This window comes from Gopherus evgoodei, chromosome 2, assembly GCF_007399415.2.
Source record: "Gopherus evgoodei ecotype Sinaloan lineage chromosome 2, rGopEvg1_v1.p, whole genome shotgun sequence".
Classification (NCBI taxonomy): Eukaryota; Metazoa; Chordata; order Testudines; family Testudinidae; genus Gopherus; species Gopherus evgoodei.
In genome coordinates this window covers 213,883,222-213,897,539 of record NC_044323.1, presented here as the reverse complement: position 1 = coordinate 213,897,539, position 14,318 = coordinate 213,883,222, and the positions used below count along the sequence as shown (strand labels likewise).

The following is a 14,318-nucleotide window of genomic DNA, read 5'->3' as shown; positions in this document are numbered from 1 at the left end:
TTGGAGCGGAGCCCAAAGCTGGAGTGCAGAGCAGTAGGTTTGTGCCTGGAGCTGGAGCGGAGCAATTGAAAAATTTGATTGCTCCAAATCCCTGACTACAAATGCTTTACTAATATAGTTATACTGAGAGAACCCACCAGTGTGGATGCACTTTATGCTGATAGAAGGCAGACTTATGTCAACAGAAAAACTCCATCACCCATGACATTAGCTACTTGGACAGAAGCACTCTTATCAGCATAGCTGCATTTACACTTAGGGCTTATCTGTACTTGAAATGCTACAGTAGACACTGCAGCACTTCAGTGCAGACACTCACTGCAGCGAGCAGGGGGGTTCTCCTATCAGTGCAGTTAATCAATCTCCCTGAGACACGGCAGGTAGGTTGACCTAGCACTGCCTACACCAGATGTTAAGTTGGCTTAACTATGTCACTCAAGGGTGTGGATTTTTTACACCCCTGAGCAACATAGCAGGGTCGACTTTACTTCTGAGGCCATGTCTACATCTAAAATTTTGCAGCGCTGGTTGTTACAGCTGTATTAGTACAGCTGTATAGGGCCAGCGCTGCAGAGTGGCCACACTTACAGCAACCAGCGCTGCAAGTGGTGTTAGATGTGGCCACACTGCAGCGCTGTTGGGCGGCTTCAATGGGGGTTCGGGGAACGAGAGAGCAAACCGGGAAAGGAGACCAGCTTCGCCGCGGTTTGCTCTCGCGTTCCCCGAACCACCCTGCAAACCTCAGGGAAGGAGACCTGCTTGCTCGGGGGTTCGGGGAACGCGAGAGCAAACCGGGAAAGGAGACCAGCTTCGCCGCGGTTTGCTCTCGCGTTCCCCGAACCACCCAGCAAACCGCAGGGAAGGAGACCTGCTTGTTCGGGGAACGAGAGAGCAAACCAGGAAAGGAGACCAGCTTCGCCGCGGTTTGCTCTCGCGTTCCCCGAACCACCCAGCAAACCGCAGGGAAGGAGACCTGCTTGTTCGGGGAACGAGAGAGCAAACCGGGAAAGGAGACCAGCTTCGCCACGGTTTGCTCTCGCGTTCCCCGAACCACCCAGCAAACCGCAGGGAAGGAGACCTGCTTGTTCGGGGAACGCGAGAGCAAACCGGGAAAGGAGACCAGCTTCGCCGCGGTTTGCTCTGGCGTTCCCCGAACCACCCAGCAAACCGCAGGGAAGGAGACCTGCTTGTTCGGGGAACGCGAGAGCAAACCGGGGAAGGAGACCAGCTTCGCCGCGGTTTGCTCTCGCGTTCCCGGAACCACCCAGCAAACCTCAGGGAAGGAGACCTGCTTGCTCGGGGTTCGGGGAACGCGAGAGCAAGCCGGGGAAGGAGACCAGCTTGATTACCAGAGGCTTCCTCAGGTATGCTGGGATACCTGCTTATTCCACGGAGGTCAAGAAAAGCGCTGGTAAGTGTCTATACTTGATTACCAGCGCTGGATCCTCTACACCCGAGACAAAACGGGAGTACGGCCAGCGCTGCAAACAGGGAGTTGCAGCGCTGGTGGTGCCCTGCAGATGCGTACACCTCCTAAGTTGCAGCGCTGTAACTCCCTCACCAGCGCTGCAACTTTCTGATGTAGACAAGCCCTTAGTGTAGATGCGGTCTGAGGGGTTTGCTGACAGTTATGTCATCTGGGGGCATGGTTTTTTCACACCCCTGACCAACATAATTATGCTGACTAAACTTGGTCTGACGAAGTGGATATTCACCCATGAAAGCTTATGCTCCAATACATCTGTTAGTCTATAAGGTGCCACAGGACTCTTTGTTGCTTTTTACAGATCCAGACTAACACGGCTACCCCTCTGAAACTTGGTAGTGTAAACCCTGGCCATACAGGTAGCCTCTAAAGTAGGGGTCAGCAACCTTCCAGAAGTGTGCCAAGTCTTCATTTATTCATTCCAATTTAAAGGTTTTGTGTGCCAGTAATACATTTTAATGTTTTTAGAAGGTCTCTTTCTATAAGTCTGTAATATAGAACTAAATTATTGTTAAGTAAAGTAAATAAGGTTTTTAAATGTTTATGAAGCTTCATTTAAAATTAAATTAAAATGCAGAGCCCCCCAGACCAGTGGCCAGGACCTGGGCAGTGTGAGTGCCACTGAAAATCAGCTGGTGTGCCGCCTTCAGCACGTGCCATAGGTTGCCTACCCCTTCTCTAAAGCCTTGGCCACACTTAAAAGTTTTGTTGTGTTAACTAAGCCACCATAACTAAAGCAACAAAATGTCCTAGCATAGATGCAGTTATATCAGTATAAAAGCACTTAGACCAGTGGTTCCCAACCTTTTCGTCTGGCGGGCACCAGACGAAGGACCACTGCGGCGGTGGAGCACCTGCCAAACGGCAGTGACGTCTCTCGATGACGTCACTTGCCATCGACACGTGATGTCATCGAGAGGCGTCTCTGCCAAAATTTGGGAGCAACACCTCTCAATGACATCACTTGTTGGCGACAAGCATCATCATCGAGAGGCGTCCCCACCGAAATGCCGCTGAAATTCGACAACATTTCGGCAGGTGCTCTCCCAGGGGCCAGAACGCTGGCACATTAAGATGGTGCCCATGGGCACTGTGTTGGGGACCACTGACTTAGACCTATATAATTTATTCTGGTTCAGCAAAGCAAACTAAGCTATAAAGTGACTTCTATTGGTATAACTGTGTCTAAGATTTTCTACTGGCATATATATATATATATTAAAAAAAAACAGTCCACAAACATTAAAACATAGTTCCTGTTTCTTATAATATTCAGTCTGTAAGTTGCAATTAACTGCTACTGTCATATTTTACCCTATCTAGCAAGACTACTAAATACATTTTATCTAAGGTAATACATTTAACTTTTGATTTTTTCCTTATTGTCAAAAACTAGTTTTTTAAACTAGTTTTTTTTTAAACTAGTCTGATATTAGGATAACCTTTTGTGGCTCTTACCAAAGAAGAGGATGAAGAACTCGCTAGAAATCAAAAGTGAGGTAAAAAAGTACCTGGGACAGAGCACTCACTAAGGAGGATGGGGCACAGGATAGTCATATCGAAAGGTGGATACAAAAATGCTGGTTGCAGTCAGATGCATATGGAAAATTTAGTGACCACAAAGAGTGGCAGAAACTGGAGACTGAACTTCGCTAGAAATTTCTCTTTTAAGTGAAAGCTTAAATTATGTAAAAACTGATCATCTAGACCATCACAGAAACCAGGTGGACGAGGTAATATCTTTTATCTTTTAACAGACCAACTTCTGTTAGTGAGAGAGACAAGCTTTTGAGCTAACACAGAGCTCTTCTTCAAAAAGCTTGTCTCTCTAACAAGTTGATCCGATAAAAGATATTACCTCACCCAACTTGTCTCTCCAATATCCTAGGACCAACCCGGCTACAACTACACTGCATATCGTAATACCATCCTTATTCACTGGGATAAACTGCCTAGTCACCACAGGTGAGTGAGCTTTTCCACGCAGGGGCCATTGTTACCAAGCCTTTCCTCTGAAGTTAGCCCTCGAGTTATAAATCAAGGAGCGTGATGGAGGAGCAGCAGCGGCCCCAGAACTCTGAGCCCAGAGCACCAGTTAGATCTCCCGGGCGTGACTCCGCATCTGCCGCCACCTAGGGCTGTCCTGCCTCCAGTGCCACAGCGGAGGGGGCAGCTCTCTATTTCCTATCTCGGACGATTCCAGCGTTTCCAGAAGAACAGTTCGGGGAAGGTTAGCACCAAGGCCACCACCTGGGCGCCAGGGTGAGAAATCCAACGCGCCGCTTCGCGGAGGGCGGGCGTGGAGATCTCGAGGAGGAGGAGGGACCGCACGCTCGCTTCGCCACAAGCCCTCCCTCAGTGCGAGCTGTGCCCAGCCAGCGCGGACTCGGACCTTGCCGTGACGGGTTTGCAAGGCGGGGGCTGCAGCCGGCGCTTTCCCGACCCCGCTCACGGGAGCGGGCAGGATTTTTAAGCCGTCTCTCCACAGCGGCGATGGCGGGCGAAGCACCCGCGGCCCAGCCGGCCTCGCACCGGACAAGCCCAGGCACCACCCCCGCCGCAGTGGCCACAGGGCCGGGGAGGTGCGAGGGCGGCGCCGCCTGCCTTGGCGAGGGCAGAGGAGCGGGCCCCGCCGGGCTAGTCCCACAGGCGGGTCTTTGCCCCGGCGGGGTGGGGGGAGGGCCCCCCGGTCTCGCACCTGCTTATTGGCCTCATCGAAGAAGACGCAGTTGACGGGATTCGCCTTCTCGAACTGCACGGGCCGCGCGCACAGCGCCAGGTAGCAGCCGCGGCTCATGGCGGCGCGAGCAGCCCGACCGGCGGCCTCCGCGGATCCGATTTCGGGCGCGCGCCCGCTTCTTGCTCACGCTCCCCCTGCGCGTGACCCGGGAACTGCTGGCCCCGAAAGGCGGGGGAGCGCGGGAGCGCGGGGAGGAGCCTGGGTCCGAATGGGCCCCGCCCGCTGTGGGGTGGGGCCGGATGCAAAGGTTCCCGTGAGCGGCCTCTGGCGGCTGGGGTCCTTCGTGGCCGCGCGCCACTCAGCGCCCGTTTGCTCCACAGCTGTTGCAAGTCCTTGTCCTGCCCGAGCCTTGTCACCTCCCCGCGCGCATCCCACCACCACTGCCTCGCCCCACGCTGCTATTTCGGACTGGCCGCCCACCTCGCCTTCGCCATCCCTAGTCCCTGCTGACCTCATTGCTTCGCGGCTGCCATCTCTCGTCCCCTGCTTGGATTGGTGGCCCCGGCTCGTCTTGTCCTCATTTAAGCCCCTCTTAAACCCGAGAGCTGTATAGTTTATCAAGACTCCACCTTCTGCCTCAAAGCCAGGGATGAAAGTAAGCCGGCAGGGGCCGGTACAGTGTACCAGTAGAAAGCGGCCGCTGGTAGCGGCCTGTACACAGCCAGCGTTACAGTGCTGCGGTGGCAAAGGATCCCGCTTAAAGCACTTGAATGTCGGCAGTGGGAGCTACCCCCTTCCCCCCAACTGCCGACAGGAGGCGCTGCCAGTGATTTAAAAGGGCCCAGGACTCTGGCCGCAACTACCGCAGCAGCAGTGGCCAGAGCTCCAGGCCTTTTAAACTGGTGCTGCAGCCGAGGGCGGCAGGAGCCAGCCACTGCGGATAGGCTGGCTGTGGGTCGCTGACCACTCGCCCCACCCCGTCCACCCAAGGCCAGCTCCCATACTGCTAAGTGTTGAATGTTACTTTCACCCCTGCTCCAAGCCAAACTGTGTGCAAGCATTATTAGGCAGCGGAGTTGCTGTCAGTTCCCTCATGCCATTTTTCATCATCTGGAGAAAACATGGAATTTTATTTCTCACACTTAAGTCAAATGAAACTAGTCAAGTCAAAGCAAGGCTGAGCTATTACAATATATACAAGTATCAGAGGCGTAGCCATGTTAGTCTGGATTTGTAAAAGCAGCAAAGAATCCTGTGGCACCTTATAGACAAACAGACGTTTTGGAGCATGAGCTTTCGTGGGTGAATACCCACTGTGTCAGATGCATGTCGTGGAAACTTCCAGGGGCAGGTATATATATGCAAGCCAGCTAGAGATAACGCGGTTAGTTCAATCAGGGAGGATGAGGCCCTCTTCTAGCAGTTGAGGTGTGAAAACCAAGGGAGGAGTAACTGGTTTTGTAGTTGGCAAGCCATTCACAGTCTTTGTTTAATCCTGAGCTGATGGTGTCAAATTTGCAGATGAACTGAAGCTCAGCAGTTTCTCTTTGAAGTCTGGTCCTGAAGCTTTTTTGCAGCAGGATGGCCACCTTAAGGTCTGCTATAGTGTGGCCAGGGAAGTTGAAGTGTTCTCCTACAAGTTTTTGTATATTGCCATTCCTAATATCTGATTTGTGTCCGTTTATCCTTTTCCATAGAGACTGTCTAGTTTGGCCGATGTACATAGCAGAGGGGCATTGCTGGCAAATGATTGCTTATATTACATTGGTGGTGTCATAAACAGATAGCTAAGGGTTAATGTCTCTTTCACCTGAAACACCTGACCAGAAAACCAATCAGGAAACCGGATTTTTTCAACTTTGGGTGGAGGGAAGTGTGTGTCTGAGTCTTTTGTCTGTCTGCCTGTTTCCTCTGAGCTTTGGAGAAGTAGTTCTATTTTCTAGTCTTCTGTTTCTAAGTGTAAGGACAAAGAGATCAGATAGTAAGTTCTATGGTTTCTTTTCTTTGGTATTTGCATGAATATAAGTGCTGGAGTGCTTTGATTTGTATTCTTTTTGAATAAGGCTGTTTATTCAATATTCTTTTAAGCAATTGACCCTGTGTTGTATCATCTTAATACAGAGAGAACATTTGTATTTTTTCTTTCTTTTTTATATAAAGCTTTCTTTTAAGACCTGTTGGAGTTTTTCTTTACTTCAGGGAAATTGAGTCTGTACTCACCAGGAAATTGGTGGGAGGAAGAAATCAGGGGAGGTCTGTGTGTGTTGAATTGGCTAGCCTGATTTTGCATTCCCTCTGGGGAATAGGAAAGTCCTTTTTGTTCCCAGGACTGGGGAACGGAGAGGGGGAATCACTCTGTGTAGTTTCACAGAGCTTGTGTCTGTGTATCTCTCCAGGAGCACCTGGAGGGGGGAAGGGAAACAGGATTATTTCCCTTTGTTGTGAGACTCAAGGGATTTGGGTCTTGGGGTCCCCAGGGAAGGTTTTTCAGGGGGACCAGAGTGCCCCAAAACACTCTAATTTTTTGGGTGGTGGCAGCAAGTACCAGGTCCAAGCTGGTAACTAAGCTTGGAGGCTTTCATGCTAACCCCCATATTTTGGACGCTAAGGTCCAAATCTGGGAATAAGGTTATGTCAGGTGGACATGCAGGTGAATGAACCGGTGATGGTGTGGCTGATCTGGTTAGGTCCTGTGATGGTGTCGCTGGTGTAGATATGTGGGCAGAGCTGGCATCGAGGTTTGTTGCATGGATTGGTTCCTGAGCTAGAGTTACTATGGTATGGTGTGCAGTTACTGGTGAGAATATGTTTCAGGTTGGCTGTGGGCGAGGACTGGCCTGCCACCCAGGCCTGTGAAAGTGTGGGTCATTGTCCAGGACGGGTTGTAGATCCCTGATGATGCGTTGGAGGGGTTTTAGCTGGGGACTGTATGTGATGGCCAGTGGAGTCCTGTTGGTTTCTTTCTTGGGTTTGTCTTGCAGTAGGAGGCTTCTGGGTATACGTCTGGCTCTGTTGATCTGTTTCCTTATTTCCTCATGTGGGTATTGTAGTTTTGAGAATGCTTGGTGGAGATTTTGTAGGTGTTGGTCTCTGTCTGAGGGGTTAGAGCAGATGCGGTTGTACCTCAGTGCTTGGCTGTAGACAATGGATCGTGTGATGTGCCCGGAATGGAAGCTGGAGGCATGAAGGTAGGCATAGCGGTCGGTAGGTTTTCGGTATAGGGTGGTGTTAATGTGACCATCACTTATTTGCACTGTGGTGTCCAGGAAGTGGACCTCCCGTGTAGATTGGTTCAGGCTGAGGTTGATGATGGGGTGGAAGCTGTTGAAATCATGGCGGAATTTTTCCAGAGTCTCCTTCCCATCTATAAGGTGCCACAGGATTCTTTGTTGCTTTTACAATATATACAAACTATCTGGAGAATGAAACAGATGTATGTACAATAAACCAACTAGAGCATGATTTGTTGATGACATTTCTCATAGGAAGGGTCTGCAGCCTGTCATACTTAAATTGATTTCCTACATAAGGCTATCCATTTTTCTACACAAAAACATCGTACATTTCAAATTGACAGCTTTAATTGTTTCTCTTATGGTAGCACCTGAATCCAAACACTTCACTATAAAGTAGTAATTAAAAATGTTCTCCTATAAGCCAAAGGCCTCTTGAAATGAGGTCACTTTATTAGTTTGCCAGACAAAAAATATTTATGGTCAAGACATTGCACACAGCACTGAAGGAATGTGTCAAGTATCAGAGGGGTAGCCGTGTTAGTCTGGATCTGTAAAAGCAGCAAAGAATCCTGTGGCACCTTATAGACTAACAGACGTTTTGGAGCATGAGCTTTTGTGGGTGAATACCCACTTCGTTGGATGCATGTAGTGGAAATTTCCAGGGGCAGGTATATATATGCAAGCAAGAAGCACGCTAGAGTTAACGAGGTTAGTTCAATCAAGGAGGATGAGGCCCTGTTCTAGCAGTTGAGGTGTGAAAACCAAGGGAGGAGGAACTGAGATCTAATCACACCATCACTAGTTCATTCACCTGCACGTCCACCAATGTAATATACGCCATCATATGCCAGCAATGCCCCTTGCTATGTACATCGGCCAAACTAGACAGTCTCTACGGAAAAGGATAAATGGACACAAATCAGATATTAGGAATGGCAATATACAAAAACCTGTAGGAGAACACTTCAACCTCCCTGGCCGCACTATAGCAGACCTTAAGGTGGCCATCCTGCTGCAAAAAAACTTCAGGACCAGACTTCAAAGAGAAACTGCTGAGCTTCAGTTCATCTGCAAATTTGACACCATCAGCTCAGGATTAAACAAAGACTGTGAATGGCTTGCCAACTACAAACCAGTTTCTCCTCCCTTGGTTTTCACACTTCAACTGCTAGAAGAGGGTCTCATCCTCCCTGATTGAACTAACCTCGTTATCTCTAGCTTGCTTGCATATATATACCTGCCCCTGGAAATTTCCACTACACGCATCCAACGAAGTGGATATTCACCCACAAAAGCTCATGCTCCAAAACGTCTGTTAGTCTATAAGGTGCCACAGGATTCTTTACTGCTTTTGAAGAAATGTGTTCCTTCCAGGGCCGGCTCCAGGCACCAGCCGACCAAGCACGTGCTTGGGGCGGCACCTTAGGGCAGGGCTGCACTCAGGTTTTGTTTTTTTTTTCTTCAGCTGGGCGGAGCTGGAGGGTTTTTTTGTTTGTTATTTTTTGTTTCGGCCAGGCGGTGCTTGGGGGGAGGGGTGTTTTGGTGGCACAGCGCTCGGAGGGGGCGGGGGCTTGGGCGGCGCAGTGCTCAGAGGGTTGGGGGGCTTGGGTGGCACAGCACTTGGGAGGGGCTGGGGGCTTCAGCAGCGCGGCATTCGGGGGGCAGGGGCTTGGGTGGCATGGTGCTCACGGGGGGTGTTACAGCGGGGCGGCGCTCTTTTTTTTGCTTGGGGCGGCAAAAAAGTTAGAGCTGGCCCTGGTTCCTTCCTGCTTGCTATAGTGTTTTCAGAAAAATAAACTCAAAAGAAAACCTCACCTGACTGCCATGCAAGTGAACTTCTTGTTAGAACTACTGTTTACTGATTTCAAAAGGAGTCCACCCCACCTACAGCTCATTTCAGGACTGTGACCATAATTTTCATCTGAGATTTCCATCTCAACCATTTTTAATCACTCAGATTATAAAACCGCATTTAGGAAAGGAAATTAATGTTAAATTATTTGTATAAACATCTAACCTCTTAAGAATCCGTTCCTTATTTGTACTAAAGTATTGATTATTAAAAAACCAAAAGTTCTATAAATGTAAGTTACTTCTCACCATTCATGCTTTTTGTTTTTTTAATATTTAATTCATCTTTGTCAATGAAAAAATACTACTCTTTTTTGTTTTGTTTAATGCACCAACCCAATGGTACATTTCTGAATTGCAAATTCCACAGGGGAAAGCTTAAATTGGGCAAGGGCTCCATTGACTGTTGTCAGTTTAGCAAGCAAAGGCAAAAGGCAATAGTGAAAATCTGAGAATAGACAAAATGCCCAGATTATCACTTTAGGTGAAATTTGAAACAAGAAAGATAAATGGCTTAATAGGAAAAATTTAACACAGATTTTAAAACCACTCAAATTTAAAATTATTTTCTGACCCGAGTTAGGCTAAGCTGGATTATTTCAGATCCTGCTACAGAAACAAGAAGTCAGGACTAGAAATTATAACAAACTGTTTGTTGACTGGAAAGCTTCTCTTCCAGGTAAAATAATTAGAAGCCCAAGCGAGAACAACTACCTATTAAAAATTATACCAGCTGAAAGTTTAGAAAACATCTTAAAAAAAAACCAAACAACTAAATAGCATATTAGATCAAATTTGAAGCAATTCAGGGTCAGGGTATAGGTATAGTTCACTTGCTTTTGTACAGAAAACTTATCTCCTGCTTCCCTGTGCACAACTCTTCTCCACACCCTTCTTTTGGGGGTGGAGGAGAGGACAGTTAAAATTTTCCATTTTCAATCATAGTAAATCAGCAGGCAAATAGATTCTGTTCCTGGGCTGATAATTTTGAAGTCTGTTCTAAATCACCCATTTTAAATTTAAATAATTTAATTAAGCAAAAGGCTGCCATTTTGACAGAGGTTAGATGTGGCACCAGAAGGGAGGTTACCTGGCTCACAGTCACAGAGAGGGAGGGGGTAAAGGCTGTCTTCCTCACATCACCCTGCCTCCCAGGCCAGGTGAGGAGGCATAGGATATGGAGGGAGAGAAGACACAGGGTGAGGCACATGGGATTGCTGGTGGGTGTCAGATGGGTTCAGGACTAGTCAGGTTGGGACAGACTGGGGCAGGGGCACAGGACTAGTGGGGTGACAGTGAGCCAGGGGCTGAATGGGAGCGGGGGTACTGGGCCACATGGGGACAGGGTCTGCTATGCCTGGCTGAATGGGCAGTAGGGGTGCAGGGACGCATGGAGATAGAAGAAGGGTGAAGGTGCAGGGATGCATGGGAACAGCCGAGAGTCAGGGTGCAAGCCCACATAGGGACATGTGTAGACAGGGCCAGCTCCAGGCCACAGCGCGCCAAGTGCGTGCTTGGGGCGGGCACACCACGGGGGGTGCTCTGCCTGTTGCTAGAAGGGCGACAGGCAGCTCCGGTGGACCTCCCGCAGGCATGCCTGCGGAGGGTCCGCTGGTCCTGCGGCTCCGGTGGAGCATCCGCAGGCACGCCTGCGGGAGGTCCACCGGAGCCGCGGGATTGGCAAGCGGCAGAGCGCCCCCCTGCAGCGTGCCGCCATGCTTGGGGCGGCGAAATTGCTAGAGCCGGCCCTGTGTGTAGATATATGTGGCTGAATGGAGAGTGGGGTTATAAGGACACATGGGAACAGGGGCTGATGTGCCTAACAATGCGAGGGGTGAGGCGTTAGCCTGGGTCAGCATGAGGAAAGCTCCTCCTTTCCCTAACAATCTCTCCCTCCCAAAAAACCCTATTCCATACTTCTCCCATTCACACCCAATAACCCTCCAAGTTCACCCCAGCCTCCTTCCTGGCAATTACTTCCCTCTCTCTCAGCTTCTCCATTACCCAACTCTCCCAAGCCTTTACACTGCTTCTGAGGGGTGCTGGAAATAAGTTTCTTCTTTGAGTGCTCGTTTATGTCCATTCCAATCAGCTGTGTGCACGATAGCCAGCATCCATTGGGTCGGTCTGGGAGAGATCTCCCTTCAACTCCGGAAGCATTCAAGGCAGCCCAAGAACTGCTCCATCTCACGGCACCGTTCTCCCCTCCTAGACAGGGCAGAGCACTGGCACCGGTCACACCCTGTGCACCTTCAGTGGGAAATCCCGCCCTGAGGCCCTGCTGTGCCACTCCTGGGCATCAGAACAGACCCAGCAGCCACACTGGGGCCCAAGTCCTTGGCGCAAATTGTCGGTGCCTAGAAATACTGCTCGTCCGTGGTTCTCTTTTTCAGACACCTTGGAATCTGACTTCTATAGGTCCTGTAGGAGTAGGATCAGACGGTCTATGTCAACATGGGACCGGCACCCTTACCCGGAACCGGGGCCTGCGCAGTGGCAGCCCCTGACACAATGGCCCTTTTGGACTCCCTCAGCTTGTCATCAAAACCAAGGTTGGAGATAAGGGTCACATTCCAAGGCAACACTGGTGGCCTCAGCCATATTCATACCCCTGCCAGCACTGCTGGCATTGTTAGGATCAGGGGTAGCCTCACTGCCACCTGGCACCAGCGCGGCATGCACCAACCCCAGTTGTTTCGGCTCAGATATCTCCAACATCAACGACAGCTCTGGCCTTGATCATCGTCTCAGCACTGATGACAGTTGCAGCACCGGCAGTGGAGTATGCAGTCCCAACACCAAGGGGCACACCACCATCTGGGCCAGCACCGGCCCAAGCAATCCAGGTGCTGCAGGACTCCTTGGGTGTGGAAGGGAGCAGCCACCCCTTACATGGGTCTCTTTCTCATCCTCACCGGATGAAGCGTTGGCAGACATGGCCACGGCCCCAGCCCTGGAGGACAGCAGGGTTCTACCGCAACTGCTGAGGCAGGTTGCTCAAGGCCTGGGCATTCAGAGGTAGTAGTGGAGGATGCAGATTCAATGATAGATATCCTTGTCCCCTCTAGACCTGAACATATTGCCCTGCTTTTTATAAAGGCCATCTCTGAAACCACAAAAACTTTGTGGTAGACCCCAGCCTCATTTCCCCCTATGGCTAAGCCTGACTATCTCCCACCTGATTCTCTCATGGTTGATGCTGCCAACCAAGGTGAACGCCAGGGCTTCGAGAGACCCTCCCCGAAGTATCTGGAGGCAAAATGACTCGACCTTTACGGGAGAAAGGTCTCTTCCACTGGTGGATTGCAGCTTCGCATCTCCAATCAGCAGGCACTACTACAACCCATGTGGGATAATGGTGAAGTTTGCAGAGCTGATGCTGCAGGACTCCTGTGCCACATTTTCAGCTCTAGTGGAGGAGGGGAAGCTCATTTCGTGAGCTTAACAACAAGCCGCACTGGATGTGGCTACCCATGTGATGGCAATAGGCATAGCCATGAGAAGAGGCTCCTGGCTCCTGGTCTTGGACCTGCTGTATGAGGTTTAACAGACTATTCAGGACCTCCCATGCGAGGGTTCGGCTCTCTTTTCCAAGAAAAGAGACAGAAGGCTACATAGCCTAAAGGAATCGAGAGCCACTCAAATCATTGGGCCTCCATACTCCTGCTACATAGTGGAAACATTTTAGACCACAACCTCCTCCACGCTTCTACCAGCAGAACTGTCAGGATGGTTCCCAGAGGAGGAACAGGAGTGGCAGGAAAAAGCCACACCCATCCTCAGGCCAGGGCTCTGGCCAACCCAAACCACCTTCCTGCCCCACACTGGCCTTTTGAAGGTGCGGTCGAGGATGGTGCACTAGAACAACAATCTACCTCACCTTACCTTTTTCTCCCCTTTCTACCATGCATGTCATCTTCATAAGAGCTTTTCTTCGAAGATCTGGGCCTGCTACTGAATGAGGGGAAATCAACAACGTCTCCGGTTCAGAGAATAGAATTTGTAGGGGCAGTACTGGACTCGAAACACACCAAGGCATTCCTTCCGGAAGTGAGATTTCAACCCATAGGCGACATTGAGGTCTCAGACAGTTCCCCTCTCCCCCTCACAGCACAGAACTGCCTGAAACTTCTAGGACACATGGCAGCTTGTACCTGTCTAGTACAGCATGTCAGATTCAGACTTCCATCTCTTCAGTCATGGCTGGCCATGCCAGTGTGTGAGGCAGCCCGACTGGATTGTTCCCCTGCCTCACCTGGTACTTGACTCCCTCCTGTGGTGACTTGACCTGCAGGTAGTATGTGCAGGGGTACCTTTCACTAACCCTCAGCCATCACTCTTGCTAGTGACGGATGCGTTGGACTTGGGCTGGGGGGGGCACATTTGGGAGACCTCAGAACAGAAGGTTCCAGTCTCAGGCGGATCTCACTCTCCACATCAATATCAGAGTTGAAAGTAGTACAACTGGCATGCCAGACTTTCCGAGCACACCTAGCAGGGAGATGGGTATCAGTCATGACATAAAAAACATTGCTGTGGTGTTGTCTATCAACAAATGGGGGTGCACACTCCTCTCACCTGTGCCAGAAAGCCCTCATGCTGTGGGACTTCTGTGTAGAACACTTGATACACCTGCAAACATCGTACCTCTCTGGAGTACAGAATGAGTTGGTGGACTATCTCAGCAGGTCGTTCCATGGCCACAAGTGGTCCCTTCACCTGGACATCGTGAACTCAATCTTCTATTAGTGGGTTTTTCCCAGATAGATCTGTTCGCCACACGACACAACAGGAAGCATCAGCAGTTTTGCTCCTTTCCGAATCACAGCTCAAGCTTTGTCGTGGACATGTTCTTCCTCCCAAGGGGAGATCATCTCCTATATGCATTCCTGCCCTTTCCTCTCCTTCACAAGGTGCTCCTCAAGATATGGAGGGAAGCAGCTTTGGTGATTCTGATAGCTCCAGCCTGTCCCCACCAGCACTGATACACATCACTCCTGCAACTGTCCGTGAAAGCTACAGTCACCTTGCTGCTCTTCCTGGACTTACTAACTCAGGCTCACGG

At 50.1% G+C, this 14,318-nt stretch overlaps 1 protein-coding gene across 1 annotated transcript in view; it reads right to left on the bottom strand.

The window, feature by feature from the left end:
* The window catches only part of RMC1 (regulator of MON1-CCZ1), a 29,345-nt gene extending 24,986 nt beyond the window's left edge, over positions 1–4,359 (bottom strand). Inside the window, exon 1 of the mRNA XM_030552919.1 lies at positions 4,185–4,359. Coding sequence (XP_030408779.1) covers positions 4,185–4,283 — 99 coding nt within the window. The 5' untranslated portion in view covers positions 4,284–4,359. The remainder of the gene's footprint in view (positions 1–4,184) is intronic.
* Between the last annotated feature and the right edge of the window lie 9,959 nt (positions 4,360–14,318).